At 37.0% G+C, this 17,299-nt stretch overlaps 1 protein-coding gene across 4 annotated transcripts in view; it reads right to left on the bottom strand.

Moving 5' to 3' along the window:
* The window catches only part of arfip1 (ARF interacting protein 1), a 50,236-nt gene that overhangs the window by 2,296 nt on the left and 30,641 nt on the right, over window positions 1–17,299 (bottom strand). For 3 of the 4 annotated variants that reach the window (XM_088633194.1, XM_088633193.1, XM_088633195.1), the window contains 5 exons: window positions 14,621–14,716; window positions 12,222–12,334; window positions 10,348–10,569; window positions 4,455–4,612; window positions 184–358 (listed from right to left, as the gene is read on the bottom strand). In XM_088633194.1, the coding sequence (XP_088489320.1) occupies window positions 184–358; window positions 4,455–4,612; window positions 10,348–10,569; window positions 12,222–12,334; window positions 14,621–14,716 (764 nt within the window). The remainder of the gene's footprint in view (window positions 1–183; window positions 359–4,454; window positions 4,613–10,347; window positions 10,570–12,221; window positions 12,335–14,620; window positions 14,717–17,299) is intronic. The other variant, XM_088633196.1, reaches the window with a different exon arrangement.

Here is a 17,299-nt window from a genome sequence, read left to right as displayed (position 1 = left end):
ATTACTTGAATGAAGCTGCAGTCCTTTTCTACTTGATGAATAGACTCCTTTACATCTGTTATGGAAGAAGAAGCAACTAAAAAAACTCCCTTTTAACATCAGCTTTCTCCAGACTGTAAAATGTCAGTGTAAGAATCACACATTTTCATTTGGTTATTACAGCACACTGTACCCCTGCTTTACCTTATTCTCCTCTAGGAATTTTAGTTTGACCGCAACATCATTGCGCATCTTTTCGTATTTCTCCCTGTGGATCTGGAACAGCTGCTGAGATTGCTCAATCTTTGGAACGGTAGTGGAATCCCGGGGGCCCAGGTTGAGTTCTTCTAAGTCTGTGCGATAGGCGTCATACTCAACCCTGTAAGAAAAATCCATTTTTACTTCAGCACAGAAGTTGTGACTTTTGATGTTTAAAACATATTTGCTGGGGTGTTTGTTGCAACTCAATAATACGTTGTCTGACTTCTCAGAAATGCGTCTAGCATCAAAGCAGCAAGTCATTTACAAAACATTCACACATCACAAGTAAACGTTACATTAAAACCTAAATACAACATTACATAACACACATCAAGCGATGCATATTTATTTCACACCACTCCTAAGGGAATCCACATTTGATGACGTGCGTTATCAGCTGTTAGTGGATGGAGCACTTCATAACAGAACAGGAGAAGTACAGAAAAAGCTTACTGTCTAGAAATCCATCACTTCAAGCAAAAGGTAATGAAGGTGCGTACGTCTGTTTTACAGCTACACAGCTATCAATGCTGGTTATATACGTTTGTATCTGGGAAGGCAGTGGAGTTTCAGAAAAGTTTAACAACATCTGCACTTCCTATCTTGTCTTGCTCAGGAGGTTTGGTACAATGGTACTTTGATAACCTGGATGCTGCCCTTGTTATCCGTTTTTCAAAATTTCAAGGAAAGTACATCACCTCCATCTTCTTGATATTTATTTTTTTATGTTGCACAGAAGAGAAGTTAGGGAAGTTGAGAGACATAATAAAAGGTCTGAATTTTTTTTATTGCTGTGGCTCTATATAGCGGCAATATCCGAGCAATAGCTCTATAATGCAAAATGTGCACACTACTTTATTTATCATTCATTTAAATTGTTCTGAATCCAAATGAAGAAATTTACAAAAAAAATATAAGCATCTAATAATAGGAGTAACCCACACAAAACATTGTAGAACAACTTCTTCAAACGATTTAAGATCTTGGCCTAACATTGAAAAGTAGATTGGCAGTAACCTGGGAATCACCTTTAAAAAGCTGGAGTAAAAGGCTTAGCAATAATCACTTCAGTCTGATTTGTAACATACAGCCATACACCCAAAAGTATTCTATCACAGGATACTCCCAGAATATTTGCAGGTAAGTACTGGCTTTATCCTGTGTGCACTGGTGACAGAGAGGGTCAAGCACAATTTTTATCTGCATCCATCAGCATGGTGTTGCATACATTCTAGACTGAAGTATAAAATGGATTAGCTGGTGTGTCAGGACTGCATCCCAGCTAGGACTATGATCCAATGGGTCCCGTTCACTTTCCAAAGAAAAGGGGTACCTGGGAAGGGTTTCAATTTAGATGTGAGAAAGTCATTTAGAGAACAGCCTAAACACCTTGTGGTGACCACTGAAACCATTAACTCAAGTCCCAGATGCAGAAAACAGAACACCCCTGGGAGTGAGTAAGCCTCCTTCACATCCTTAAAATGTGCACAAGCCACTGTCATCAAAGACGTCATAAAAATAAAAAAGCATTGCTTGCAGACGATGGTTAAGTAAAAAGTCAAGAACCATTTAGTAGGAAGTTGTTTTAACTTAGTGAAAGCTTATTAAATATCAGGGAGCTACTAAGTGGTTAGCCTTGGTCCCAATTTACAGTGAGTGCAATGATTAGGCCCCTTGAAAGGAAAACAGTTCAGCTCCTGGGGGTAGAAATTTAAACTGGCTTATTTAAAGCCTTCTATATTAGATGGCATGAGGTGGCACCCTGGAATTTAGCAATGGCTTAAACACCTTCAACCAAAAAGCCCAACAGCAACATTTAAAATAGACATTTTACAATTAGTTCCCTAAACCTCTGGAGTACTGCAGGGTCATAAATTAGATTCTTTAGCCACTCTCCCCTCCAAATTATATTAATTATAATAGAATTAATTAGTTATAGGCTCCACAGCCAAAATGTTGTGTTTTCTTTCTTCTCTTTTCAGCATGAAATAAACCTATTACTTGTTCCTTTTAAGAAATGAATGTGAGGAGGAAATTTCTTCATTTTTTTCATGGAAATCCTATCATGTAATGTGACCCGATAAGGAGATTATCGATTCAAATCTGCTTTAGTTTTGCTTGGGGCCTCAAATATCTTTTTCTTTAGGAATTTATTTAAGGAATTTAAGAAAGATTTTAATACCAAGGTAAGTAAAATCCAAAATCTACAACTGATTAGTAACCATAATAATTATCTTTTCTTATCATTATCATTGAAGTGGGATTCAAAGACATAAGGATGCCTTTGACCAGTTTATTTCACAGCCATGGAGTCAGGCAAAGGCATCAAACAGGGAAGATATGGGGAATTGAAGAAGGCATATCGGAAAGGAAAAGAACATTTTCATCAGCATACAGTGAAATTAGATTTTTGGACCTCTGTATCTCAATGGGATTGAGGCTGATATTTTGTCTCTTTTAGCCTGTGTCGAGCGACTCTGGCAAGTATATGACTTAACCGAGTATGAACATGAATGAACAACGGTAAGTGGATCATACTCATTGAATGAATAATGTGGACAATGTTTCTTTTAACACAGAGATACTAGTAGACATGTTTTTTGTCCTCTTTAGTGAATGAGGACATTCTTATGAGCAATGTTCTTAGCACAAGCTAGTAAATTTATAAATCCCTCCTGCCACTTTGTGGCAAGACAGAATTTAATATGAGATGCACAGTGTAGCATCTCCGAAGGCATTCATAATGAGGGTCCTCACACATTCAACTAAGCACCAACAGAAGCAAATGCCACTGTGTCTGCTCAATTTGCTTTCAATGGGAAACATTAGTCATGTAATCTATATCTGAAAAGTTAACAATCTTAATTTGCACCTTCAAACAAATACAAAATTCCCCCTTTGCAAGAAATAAATAACAAAGCCAGTGCAGAAATGTATATTTAGAGCAAGAAAATGTTCTGCTTTTAATCCAGTTTCAATCAATGAATAAGTACTACAACCTAAATTTCAAATATGGAGGATTTATAGTTTTCTGTTGTAAACCTAACTTCTTTTCATTTTTTGTTCACATCTAAACTCAAATTAAGATTTTTTTCAAGTGCCATTAACATTTAATCCTACAGTTCTGTTTTATAGGACCATAATATACCTCTAACTGAATTTAATCACTGCATAATTCATAAAGCTCTTAATAAATACCGTTAGATTCATGAAAAGACATACATTTACAGGAATACATGAAAAAAAGATACATTTTATCCCCAGCTAAACTTGTCCGACCCTATATTGAAAACACTCAAGCACCTAAACCTGCAAAGGAAACAACAGGCATTTAATCACCTAAATGTTCTGAACACACAACCCTTACATTCTTAATGTAAACTGGTGGTTAAAATCATGGGGACACAAGGATGGTTTCACTAAAACACCATTAAGAAATAATTTGAAAATACAGTACCATTGAAATAAATGAACATGTATTCACAATTCTACAGTATACATCAGAAGGCAATGCAACATGCATGCTTTAGTAGCATTTTACCTCTTTTTTCTCATCATGTTCTCTTTTGTTTGAGACTATCATGCCAACAAATAAAAAGGGTTTCATTAACATGTTAGAACCAGGTATGTCATGAAATCGGTATCGGGATGATGCCACATGAACCAAACAATGTATTGTTTCAGGTAATGAGGATGCACAGAATTCTGCAAAACAAGCTAAGAATTCAGGCTGTGCCATTTGATCAAGGTCATAAGATAAGACTAGAATTCAGATTGGGTAAGTTTTGGAGAGAAATTTGGCAAGAAGCCAAATCCAGGAAAGAGAAGGTCAGTAGCATTAATAAGAAGCAAAACACCATGAGGGACAAGCATGAACAGAATTATAATGAAGACACCGGCCTGAAGTGTTAAATACAAATGTAAGCGTTTTAAAAAAATGCAAATCACTTCACTCAGATATAAAATGTTTTTTTTCTTTTTCTTAGCATAGGGAAAATGCTTCCTAATTTTAACAACCTTACAATAAAATGCCAGATAGACTTGCATTTCCTCGCACAGCCATGTTTCAATTCAATACAAATTTCAACTATCACAGGATACTCCCAGAATATTTGCAGGTAATTTGCAATTTCAATTTCAAATTATCTTTGAAAACACTGAAGTTTTATATAGACTTTTTGTAGCCATCCACTGACAGTAATCATCTCGCATACCTGGCATTTTCGTATTGTTTTATGTTGATCAAGGTGTCTTCAATGGTTTTGTTTACCAAGGTGTTCACACTGGAAATGAAGAAGTTAATGGCCCCCAATAGTGTCTCTCCATTTTTGGACAATAGTTTTTGAGTGTCAGCGTTGAAACCAAATTCCTCCTGAAACACAAAGAATGAAAATGCATTCAACTTATGTTTTAGAGAATAGAAGAAGGGCTTACATTTAACCCAAAACAGACAAAAAAGACTAAATTGGTTTTAGTCTAAATTTTTCCAACACAAAACTGAGGCAAATAGCAAATTAAAAAAGTAAGAACAGGAAAAAGGAACTGAAGACATCATTATGAACTAAATCAAAACTAGCCTAATTAATAAAGTGAGCCTAACTCAGCTTGACATACCTGTACATTATTTGACAAATCCCAGGTCTACCTAGCAATATCTGATATTCAGATATCTGAATATCAGTCCCTCTGCTGTCACAGATGCAAACCTAAGTTTTAGATTACTTTTAATTATGCAGTAAAATGTAGTGCTTGAAAAAACAAATATTACATAACTTGCATAAGTGACATAAAATATAATCACACTAATTTTTAAGAGGATTTTCTTAACAGCATTTACTTGAAAGGTTCAGGATTCAAGGCCTGTTTATACTGCTTTTCTTCAATGAAACCATATAAACTTTAAAGGATGAATTAGAACCACTGGGTGCTGTCAGGGATTCAAAAGATAGCTGTTTAAAGTAAATAATTATCTTAAAAAATACTTAAAATAAAATTATAAAACAGAAAATCTGAAGGAATGATGTAAGCTGCTGTAATACTTTTGTATCTTTAAAAAAGTTCACTTGTAACTAATGATAAACAAAACAAAATAAGAGGCTTTAAATTATAATAAAAATGCTCATGGCTGTACCTTTAGAAATACATTTTGACTGGGTGAGTTGGTCATTCCAAGACAGGCATAAAGAAAACCAAGGAATTGCTGTACACCCCAGGTACCCAAATCCTTCAAATGGACATTTCATGCTGTGGTCTGTTCTGAAACAGAACCCAGACTATTGGGAAGTGTTGCAGAATGTTTGGATAGAAGAACAAATATTACTGTATGTCCACAGCATGGGATATCGTGGAAGAAAAGCTATATGTAAATCACTCCTCAGGGCAGGTCATTTCAGTGGTGTTCTGAAATATGCAAGCAAAATACTAATTTTCTTAAGTGATTCTGGGTTTTTATCATTCTCACACAGCAGTCATGTACAGGAGATTCCACTATACAACCTTTATGTTATGGCAACATGCTATTTTGACTGCCAAGCTGCAAAGAATGATTTTGGACACTGGGTGGTCCAGTCTAGCATGTGCACAAAGAAATGGGTGTATGCAATTCTGGTTGTACATCCCAATAGTCATGTCAAAAAGGGGCAACATTTTTATTGAAGATAAAGGCCCAACTCACAGTACAAAGAAAAGGCAAAGTGTTAGGGCAACAAAGCTCTCACAAACACCATTATATCCAATGGGGTTTTAGTTGCAAAACCCTGTGAAAGCATCTTACAAAACTGCCTAGCACATTACGTGAGTGAAATAAGTTGCTTGCCCAACACAAGCTTATTAAGTGATATTTCAAATTTCAAAGTCTTTTTACTACAGTCAAGGGTATGTATATTTTTAAAAGGTATCATCCACTAAATTGGGTTTCTGAAAAGCAACTTAATCACTTTTTTTTTAAAGAGCCAAAAAACCCTTGCATGTCTGCTTACTTAAAAGATAGGAAGGTACATGTCTTGTCTTGTAGGCAATACAATGAAATCAGTTCTCATTCTTCACAGAAGCTGAATAGCTTTGCTTTGTCAACGTTTTGGGATTTGTTAGCAACATAATATAAAAAATTGAATGTAAAATCTGATTGTTGAACAAGTCCCTGATGCATTTCAAAAGCTTCTTTTGTCACACCCCAGAAAGCCGTGAGGACAAAAACTGTAAGAAATTAAAAGTAAACGGTGGAGAATGTGTCTTTCACTAGACATGATTTCTATAATGATAAAGTTTACATGGGAGGCACGGTGGTGCAGTGATTAACATTGCTGCCTCACAGTGCTTGGGCCCAGGGTTCAATTTCCATACAAATATCTGTGAGGAGTTTGTGTGTTCTGCCCAGGTTTGCATGGGTTTCCTCCAGGTGCTCTGGCTCTGACTTCTGGGAAAACTGGCCCTGGTGTCAGTGTGTGTGCCCTGTGAAGGTATACCCTGGTATGCGCCTGTTGCTTGCCGGGATTCACTCCGGCCTCCCTGTGACCCTGTATTGGATAAAGCAGTTAGAAAATGGGTGGAAGGGTAAAGTTTACGCATCTTGAGTGATGCCCCACCCCCCAGAGACATTCAAGACTAAGGATACACAAACTGAAACAAGACTTCAAACAGAGAAAATTGCTTCTCTCTGTCAAAATTCAAAGGAGAAACAGTTGGAATACTGAAGAAGTAGGAAGAAATATGCCCTGCCAAGTTTAGCCATGCTTAATTTACTTACAGGTCTTGAAAAAAATAAAAAAGAATGTTCAAAGGAGGCTCTGGACAGTCTTAATTTTCACCCTTTAACTTACCCTTTCTTGCAAAAATTCTAGAACGTGCTGTCACATTTCAGTTACATAACCACCGCATTGTAAATAACCTTTTTGGACCCCTCCAATCTGGCTTCCGTCAACTTCATAGCACAGAAACTGCCCTGGTCAAAGTTACTAATTATCTTCTAATAGCTTCAGATTCTGGATCTCTTTCTATCCTCATTCTTCCTGATCTCAGTGCTACTTTCAACACTGTTAACCATTACGTCTTACTTTCTTGTGTTGAGTGTTTGGAGTTTCAGACACTGCTCTCAAATGGTTCAAGTCTTACCTCACTGATCGCTGTCACGTTGTCTCTTTTGGCGGATTTAGGTTTGGTGTTCCTCAGAGCTTGATACTGCATCCCCTACTTTTCAGCATTTACATGTTTCCACTTAGTCAGCTTTTAAGATCACATGGCCTCAAATATAATCTCTATGCCGATGATACTCAAATATACATCCATACCAAACCTGACACTGATGTGTCTGTCTCTATTCTATATTATTGCATCTCTGACATAAAAACTTGGATGAATCAAAATTTCCTTCATCTTAACTGTGACAAGACTGAAGTTATATTTATTGACACTCCCAACCAACTTTGTAAAGCCAATCCTGTAACCTTATCTGTAGATGGTTCTGTACTTGAGCTTCAGTCTAAATCGAAAAACCTTGGGGTTATTTTCAATTCTGGCTTTACATTCAACTTACATGTGCAGCGTATTGTTAAAACATCTTTCTTTCACCTCAGAAATATTGCTAGACTACACCCTATGTTATCACTAACTGTGGCTGAAAAGCTGATCAACACATTTGTCTTCTCCCAAATTGACTAGTGTAATGCTCTATTCGCTGGGGTATCTAAATCCACACTGAACAAACTCCAATATGTCCAAAATTCAGCAGCCAGTTCTAGAAAAAGTGATCACATTACTCCTATCCTGGAGTTCTTGCACGGGATTCCTGTCAAGTTTCGTATCGACTTCAAAATCCTCATGCTCACCTATAAGGCTCTGCATGGCTTGGCACCTCGGTACCTGTCTGAGCTATTATCGCCCTACTCCCCATCTCGCAACCTTCTCTCCTCTAATTCTGGTCTCCTAACTTTCCCCCAAGCCCATCTACACTCTATATGTGACGGGTCCTTCTCCTGTTATGCCCTAAGCTCTGGAACTCTCTCCTCAAGGATATCAGAGTCACCTTCTCTAAACTCCTTCAAATCCAGACTCAAAACCTTCATCTTCAGAAGAGCCTTTACTTAACTGGTTCCATTCTTTACCCCACTACTCCTACTGTATTTAGTACCACCATCTACTGTCTCCTCTGTGTATTCTCAACATGTTTATCTTGTGTATTTGTTAATATTTTTAATTGTTGTTGTTGCTGTTCTGCAAGGCGCTTTGAAAAGCCACCTTTAAAGGCGCTATATAAAATAAAGTTCATATTATATATTATTCAAGTTTAAAACATGTATATTTCATAATGAGCTAAGATGTGCCATCATTTATGTTTCAGCAGGAAAGTAATGTGAAGCTTCCAATTTTATTCCACAGCAGGCACAGAAGGTATGCTTCACATGTCCTCATACAAAAGCAACAATATAATAAAGTTACATAATCAAACAAATGAACCAAGCAAAGAACATCCTTATTTAGCCCATTTATATTGTCTGCTTGCCAGAAACAAGAAAAAACAGGTTGTATTGAACACTTCTGAAAATGAAGAGCTCACAGCATGCTGCAACCTGATTAAATCTTGTGATTTTCAGTCTGTTGGAAGAAAATAAATTATATTGGTCTGTGCAGCTTAAATCTAAATAGATAAGTTTCTCAACACTCTAAAATTTGAGTCTCTGATAAAATAACCAAAACAAAATTAATCTACTTTTTTTGTATTGAAATAAATATTTTTAAAAAGTCGAGATAAAAGGTTAAATAACTACATATTTAAATTGACAGTTTTTCCATAGGTCTTACTATATTGACAAATTCTTAATAACCTATTGGTAGAAACTGGTCTCAAACCTTACAGATGACATATCAACAATAAAGAATTGATTAAAGTAGTATTTTTGACAATAAAAGGATCAATCATTAAAAGTGTCTTAAAACAACTATAAGTCTAGATTTCTTTTTTAGTATACATGGCATCTTGATCCCTAAAAAACACACATGTGAACAGAACTCCAGTAACATTGCACTGATGCAAACATACTGTACAACTACAACAGACTAGATTCCAGGAAATGAAAACACCACTGCACTTGTGCTAGAAAATACAGAGAAATCTGACTGGAATGACACTTTACCTGGATGAAAGGTGTTAAGCTCACTTCTCAAGTTTCCAATATTTTTCTAGTCACAGAAGGCAAAGCAAATTCCCTGTCTTTTACTATCAGGCAGAAAACAGTAACACAAAGCCTGTCATTCTACCTACATATGTAGTTTACTTTTCTCCTACCCCGACACAAATTCCCATCAGCATGATGAAACGGACAAAGACAAGACAGGTAGTAGCTGTTGGTAGCTGTCACTAAAATACACAACATCTTGCCTCAGGAAAGAACATATGAAGTTATCCTCAGTAAAATAACTAAAAATGGTCCCAATATAGGCCGTTCTGTCCTGCATCTCGACTTTGTGTCTCTGATGTTTCATCAATATCTGAGCAGTATTTAAAGGTGCAGAGTATTCAGTGCCACATCTATGCCTCTACCCACTGGAGAAAAAATTGCTAGTGTGAGAGAGGTGCCTTTTATGTGGGACTCTCAATCTGCTGTACGTCAGAGAGGGGAACACTACATGTTGGTTGCACTATTGCTTTATCTTTAGTTTTCCTCAAATTAAGCTTCAAAATATTCTTAACTAAATCATGAAATGCTATGCTGCAAACTATTTCCTTTGAGACTCACCTTATGCTGTAAAAACATACATCAGTTCATAAAGATTTCAATCAGTTAGTCTTTCAAATAACGTGAAGGCAACCAGTTGCATAACTTCAGATGAAAGCCATAAAACCTCTGTATTAAATATTAGAAATAGTATAGTAGCAGCAATAATGATGAGTTACCTGACAGTTTTTAAAAATATTTTTTTCAAGAACTGTAATAAATACCAAACTTTAGTCTTCAAGGGTACTTGTACAATACCATTCATGCTATCATGAATCTTTGGAAGCCCCAGGGATTGTTACGACCATGAAAATGAACTAAAATATTAATCATTTTATATTTTTTTAATTCATATCAAACGGGTGTTTGCAAAGCTGTTGTGGGGATGTACACTTACGTGGAGCTCTGGAGATTTTAAGCTGAGGTCTGCGAAAGCATCTCCCAGTTGCCTCTGAGTCTGCACTATTTGGAAGAGCTGTGTTGCCAGCGTCTGCGCCAGCTTTATGACCTGCTCATACTTCCTCTTGTTATCCCGGAGAATTTCTATCTGAGCCTCTAGTTCCAAGTCCACAGTCTTAGACCCTCGGCCCAGCTTCTCCGACAGGATCTGCCTCGTACACTGCAACAAGCACAAAGGTGAAAAGATAACTGATGACCTACTAGGACAGAAAAGAACAACCTCAGTGCTTGAGGGCATCAGAGAGTCATCTGATTTTCATTGCAGCTCTTAAATGTTTAATTAAATTAATTAAATAATTAATTTAAAAGTGCAAAACATTTGCAAATGTTTTTCAGGTCTGTAATTGGTTGTCATAATTGGGAAAAATACTGGTAAATCTTGGAATATTCTGTCTCTGGAAGACTGGAACCACCCATTCCTATAACAGAGGCAGTATCATTAGGTAGGCCGCTGACATTCTCGGAGGACCACAAAATTGAACATTGTTGTTGAAGTCAACATTTTCTATAACAAAAACTCATTTTACCTCATTGAAAATAATCTGTATTATATTACTTATTAGTAATAAGCTGGTAATATGTTTTGCCTAAATATATTTATTTTAAAACAATCATTACAGACTCTTAAACGTGACTGCACAGGTTTCAGTCACTGGGTCACAATACCCACAGGAAGACAAGACAACAATTCAAAATCTGTGGTCTCAGGGCAAGGAAAGATAATGGATAAGAGAACAACAACATTAATAGCAAATTAACAATGAATTACACTTTGCCAGTATAAAGAGAGAATAATTATATATCTTTGACCTTGTGTATGGCAAACCGATGAATGACTACTGTGCAACAGAAAATGTTAATTTACTAATAAAGAATATAATGCTTATAAAAACATCACATATTTAAATGTTTTTGAAACACAGCAGAGGGTCAGCACTTACCACAATTGACTGCGGTTTCCTTAATTTCCTCAATTGTGAGATGTGCATGTTTTTTGCCAAGCAATCATTTACGATCATTAAAAAGTTGATCAACACAATTAAACGATTTTACAAGACACACAAACCATACTTGTGTTAAAGATATCAAAAGGCGTTTATTTTTATCAAATCTGTAAAAGAGTCGTAAACAATTCTTTTCACTGAAGCTATCAAATAAGCAGACTTTCTGCTGTAATAGTCAGCTTTAAAAACACTAAAATATATATCACTGACAATACTTTAGAAGGTAATGGGAGGGAATAATAAACAAATCTAGTTATGTAGTTTGTGATTAGCTGTGATTTACCTACATACCACCCCAGAGATTTAGACTGTTACAGCCATCAGCCTGACCAAGGAGAGATGGGGAAAGTGAGGACACGCTACTGAACCGACCCCTAATCCACGCCTGCTCTCCCTGTGAACACCGCTGTGCTCAAGGCGGTGTGAGGTGATTGCAAAGGACTACCAAGAAAAGCTGGCATAAATAAGAGTTTGAAACAATGCAAATCCCAGATGATGTTGTCACCATTTATTTGACATTTTAATATACACAGAGAATCGGGAATGAACAGAACATTAATAATAATTCAGTTGTTATCTAGTACACGAAGTGAACGTGTGCTGCCTGACACAGCTTTGCTCTTCACCCTTTAGTGCCAGGGTGCTGCAGTTGATACATTTGCACTCTGCAAATCCAAATATACACCGTTCAGGCACAAGCAATTCAATTTTCTAGCCATCCCATTTAATTTCTGTAAGTAATGCAACGTGCCACAAAGAACAGCAGGCTTGGCACTCGAACATTTTCACAGATGGAGGGTCTACCTACTTTGTAAGTGTTGATGCTCCATTTTCGCACCAGATCCAGCTTCTCAATGGCAGGATTCTTGATCTCATCGGAGACAACCACGGGTCCACTTTTAGGCTGCACTTTCATCATGCCTGGAGAGGACAGTTGAATTCATTCATTACTAAAGGAATGATACAAGATTGCCTTGGCCTTCCTTTATATAAACTCAACCATTATTAATCAAATTACTGCAAACTGGAAATTCCCAACAAACCCATGGGCCACATTACATTGGCTTGTGGTTCTAAATTATGTGTTTAATGTGTACTAACTTCCTTGGCCATTTCATAAATACAGGTAACATAAAAACTTTTAATTGCTGCTCCTCCCATCTTTCCCATGATTGATGAGGTAGTGCTGTCACATTAAATTGCTTCTTTTCCACAGAATGTTTAAAACAGTCACAGAGTAATTTCAAGCATCAATAGGGGTGGTTGCTGGAATTCCTAAAAAAACAAGATTTAACATACACAATCGTAGCAATGTAAGCAAAGGAGACACTAAGTCAGAGTGAGTGACATGGCCAGACCTTGTATCTGCTCTTTGGGATGGAGGATTGACTGCTCTCTCTTTAGATTGGAGATTCTTCCCAGATAAAGAATCCAGGCACACAGGATTCCATACAAGGCCTTTAACACCTATGAGCTTTAATACCTGCATCCCTGAACAGATTTAAGCACGGAGACTAGACTAGAACTGCATGATGACAATTATTGAGTTATTTCAGGGTTTTTCTGGGAGCAGGTTAGCATGACTAACCTGATACAGCTCCTGTTAGCAATATAGATAAAAACGAAAAACTTAAGAACAGATACAAGAATGAACTCTCTGTGGGAATGATTTAAAACAAAATCACGTTTGCATTTGGCCTATTTCTATACTGTTTTTTAATTAAAATAATTTTGACATGGTTTTATAAGTTGAATTACCATAAAACTAACAAATGAACAAAATTCACAGTAAATCACTATACATTCCTTGTATTAAATGAATAAGAATAATGGCACAATAGTTTCAGGCAGCTGTATTCTAAACTTTGAAGTCGGAGCAGTCTGATAGCTGCTAGTTCTGTTCTCCTTTTACTAGGAATGCTGAGGAGGGTGCCCTCCCTGATAATGAAACAGGCAATACTTGCACAACGTATATGATAATGTTTTATGATATTGTGCTTTTCACCTAATCATGGAACAGGTATTACAGTACAATCTTATGTATTGTCTTTATACTGGGAATGCTGTTCTCTGAATGTGAAAACATGCCAAAACCCGTTATATGAAAACAATTACTGTCAATGTTTGACAAATATCGACATGGGAAAAAGAACAGTCAGTTTTCCAGCCCTTCCGGCAGCATATTTCTGGCAGGAATCAGCTCTTCAAAGTGAAAAGAAGGATCAATGTTCTGCTCAAGTTTGAGTCTATATTTTATTAAAATAGATTCTAAACAATATTAGGTATTTAAGGTTTAAAGGTAAAGGTTTAAAAAATGAATTTGTGTAAGTACTCTAAGCTCATTTATCAGGCAATACACCTTCAATACCCCTTTAAAATGTCCCCCGTTTTAAACCTTGTTAATACAATAAATACTGCATACATACAAGTATTTCTTCAGGGGCACAAACATATGAGCAACCCAAGCATCATGGTGAGGAGAATTTAACAAGATTTTCTTGTGCTCAGGCCCTCTGTATATATTAGCATTTCCTAATATGTTTTTTTTTATGCCTTGAAAAACAAGCTGTTGAATATTTAAAAAATAAAGTTATGAACCAAAACCAAATGAAAACAAAAAAGAACAGACAATAGTCCAAAACCCAAGCCAAATCCTATGCAAAAGGACCAAAATCACTGGTTAACGAAAAGGAAAGCTTTAATCATACCAGAGCATGAAATAAAGGAAAATCCCCTGAAACACTATGAAACACCAATTAGCAGCAGGGAAAAACACCCAAAGAGCAGAAGGTAAGCAAAACATTTGCACATAAATCTCATGTGTGAAAGCTACAGCAGTGTCTGCTTTTGCATGACCTGTAAGTATAAAGCTATAACAGGACAGGGGGTTTAGAAAGAATTATGGAGAAAGCTGAAATGAAACTTCCTTTTAACCTTGGGTTAAGGGAAAAAAAGCATCTCACAGTATTGTAAACATACAGTAGCCATCTATTTGTCCGATTTTCAAGGATTTACTTGCAGGGCCAGTCAGAAAGATGATGAGATGGAAGAAAAAAGAGGTATTATTGGAAATCTGGAACAAACTGGTAGTAGGTGATCGCTTTAGCAGAAAGCACGGTCCCACAAAGGAAGCCAATTTTAAGGAATATTTTAGTACAGATATGGCAAGAGAAAGTTCTCGGATCACCCAGCCAGTGCATGGAGTACCTTTCTCACTAGGAATATCGGAGGCTGATCTGGCCAGTCTGCTAGCCACAATACTGCTGGGAGAGACAACAGGTGACTGGGGCTGACTTGTAGATCCTGGAAACAGTGAATATTGGATAATTAGAAAGCACTGGTTAGCCCTGCAAAAATGAATGTCCCAAAAACGCAATCTGCATTGCTGCTGCTACTTCAAGTTCAAGTTTGTCATTCCAGCCATATACAAGTATACAGTGGAACAAAATATCGTTCCTCCTGGTCCACGGAGCAAATAAAGACAGGACACTGACATAGACAGTGTAGACAGGATACATGTAGTGCAAAGTGCAGATTACAAGACAATACATAATACAATATACACAACACACTGGGGGGACTTAAACCCTGTTTCTGGAATTGGGGTGGGTGCAAGTAGATTCCAGGGTTTTGAGGAGCCCTACAGCCTGTGGGAAGAAGCTGTTCCAGAGTGTGGTGGAGCTAGCCCGTACACTGTGATATCTTTTTCCAGATGGTAGGAGGGCAAAGAGTTTATGGGAGGGGTGGGAGGGGTCATCTACTATTCTGGAGGCCCTGTGTAAGCAGCGTTTGTGATAGGTGACAGGAATGGAAGGGAGGGAGGCTCCAATGATCTTTTCAGCTGTTTCCACAATTCGTTGAAGGGTCTTGCGGTCTGAAGCGTTGCAATTCCCAAACCCAACAGTGATCCAGCTGGTCAAAGTGCTCTCAATGGTGCTTCTGTAGAGAGTGGTAAGAAAGGGCAGGGGAGGGTTTATCCTCCTCAGTTGCCGCGGGAAATAGAGACACTGCTGTGCTTTCTTGGCTAGGGAGGTGGTATTGAGGGACCAGGTGGGGTCATCTGTAATGTGTGCACCAAGAAACGTGGTGCTTCTAACTGTCTCCACAGGGAAGCAGTTGATGTAGTGTGGAGAAAGAAGACAATTCAGGTCAGCTCCTCAGAAAAATAAGGTAGGTAGTTAGAAAACATGGCTCTTTAAAGGTGTAGTGCAGAAACCGATACCCAAGCTGAGGTCCTGGCACAGATCCAAAGAGTTGCGTAGAATGGACGCTCCAATTTCACTTAATAGAACTCTTTAGGAATCAGTTTACTGGCATTTGATATTTTTGTTCCAGTAAAGTGACACGTTTCTTAATGGTAAACAAAAAATTAGAAATACTGGTTGTTAGGCTTTTGCTTTTTTTCTATCTAAAAATCTGATGTTTTCAGGCCTTAAAACAGAGGCTCCCCTGGAGTTAAAGCACGCCTGTTGTGCTGGAGGTAAAACACACAGGTGGCTTTGCTACATGTATTTAAAGATGATCAATACTACTAAATAGATCCATGGGATTTGGATTGAAGACAATTTCAATCCTTGTTTCACATTGAAAAACAAAACCTTATAAAAACAATCTATAATTATATTCACCTTTATCCTTTTTCTTTCTATAGTATTACTGTCTTGCAACCAAACCATGAAAGTGACTCAGTTCTTCAAAGCAATAATCATTGGATACATCCTCTCCTAATCAAGGAAATGCAATCACTTCTGCACTGGCAGTGACTTACATATTTAATATAATGATACTCATCCGCTCAGTGTCAGATTAATTTAATCCTCCTTTAGTCTATAGACATAACATAATGGAGTTAAATGTTTTCATGTTTTAATTGGTTCTGAATAATCTTTTTATATAGTTATACAAGAGCCAGGACACAGAGCAACAATCTATATGAGCATGACTGCTCTTCTTATTTTAAATCAATGATATGGATTCTGGTATCATTAATAACATGTCCAGTTTTTTATGAGAAACCAAATAGTAGAATTACTGAAAATAGTGGAAGCTTTATAGAAAAATTCTAAAATAGTTAAATGAAAAACATCTGGAAAATAACAATGAAAAGCATAGAATGAAACACAGATGTAACATGAAATAGAATGAAAAACTAAATACAAACTAAATACACTGAGCTAAGATGGTACTATATCTATGGTACTATGAATAAGTACCATATACATACGGTACTGTGGTACTATATTGAAAAATCCCAGGTGTTTATGTGGAAACTCATTGCGTCTAGACAATGTAACGCAACAGAAAAAGCAAAGAGAATGGTAAGAAATCTAGTAAAAGTGTAGGATCTATATAAAGTATTACATGGTAGAATTGTACAGTGAACTAGCAAAATCTCATTTAGAATACGAGCACTTTTGGGCAACACCGAACAATAAAATGTTGGAATCGGGTTTTTGCGTGCAGATAAAAGGCCATTGATAAAAAAGACTAAGACCATTTAGACCTTCGAGAAAATGCGGGAAAGCAACAAAAAAAAAAACTAAGTGTGAGTGCAACCTATATAATCAGAAATGTAGACTTCCAATAAAACACTGCTATGCTAAAATTACATAATGCAGTAGTAAGGTCTTATTTAGAATATTGTCCAGAGAAGAACAACATATACATTCCTGGATTTAAAGGAATGTCTTGCTCTGACAGGTTAAAACAGGGCTGCCAGTGCTGGCTGTGGAAGGCCGGTGTCTCTGTCGATTTTCAATCCAGCTCACATCATAATGACATGAAGCAGCCAGTTACTGGCGTAACTGAGCCATCCTTCCATTTTCTAACCGCTTTATCCAATACAGGGTCACTGAGAACACCGAAGCCAAACCAAGCAAGCATGGG

Source organism: Lepisosteus platostomus, chromosome 1, assembly GCF_059453375.1.
Source record: "Lepisosteus platostomus isolate fLepPlt1 chromosome 1, fLepPlt1.hap1, whole genome shotgun sequence".
NCBI lineage: Eukaryota > Metazoa > Chordata > Actinopteri > Semionotiformes > Lepisosteidae > Lepisosteus > Lepisosteus platostomus.
This window is presented reverse-complemented; position numbering and strand designations above follow the sequence as displayed.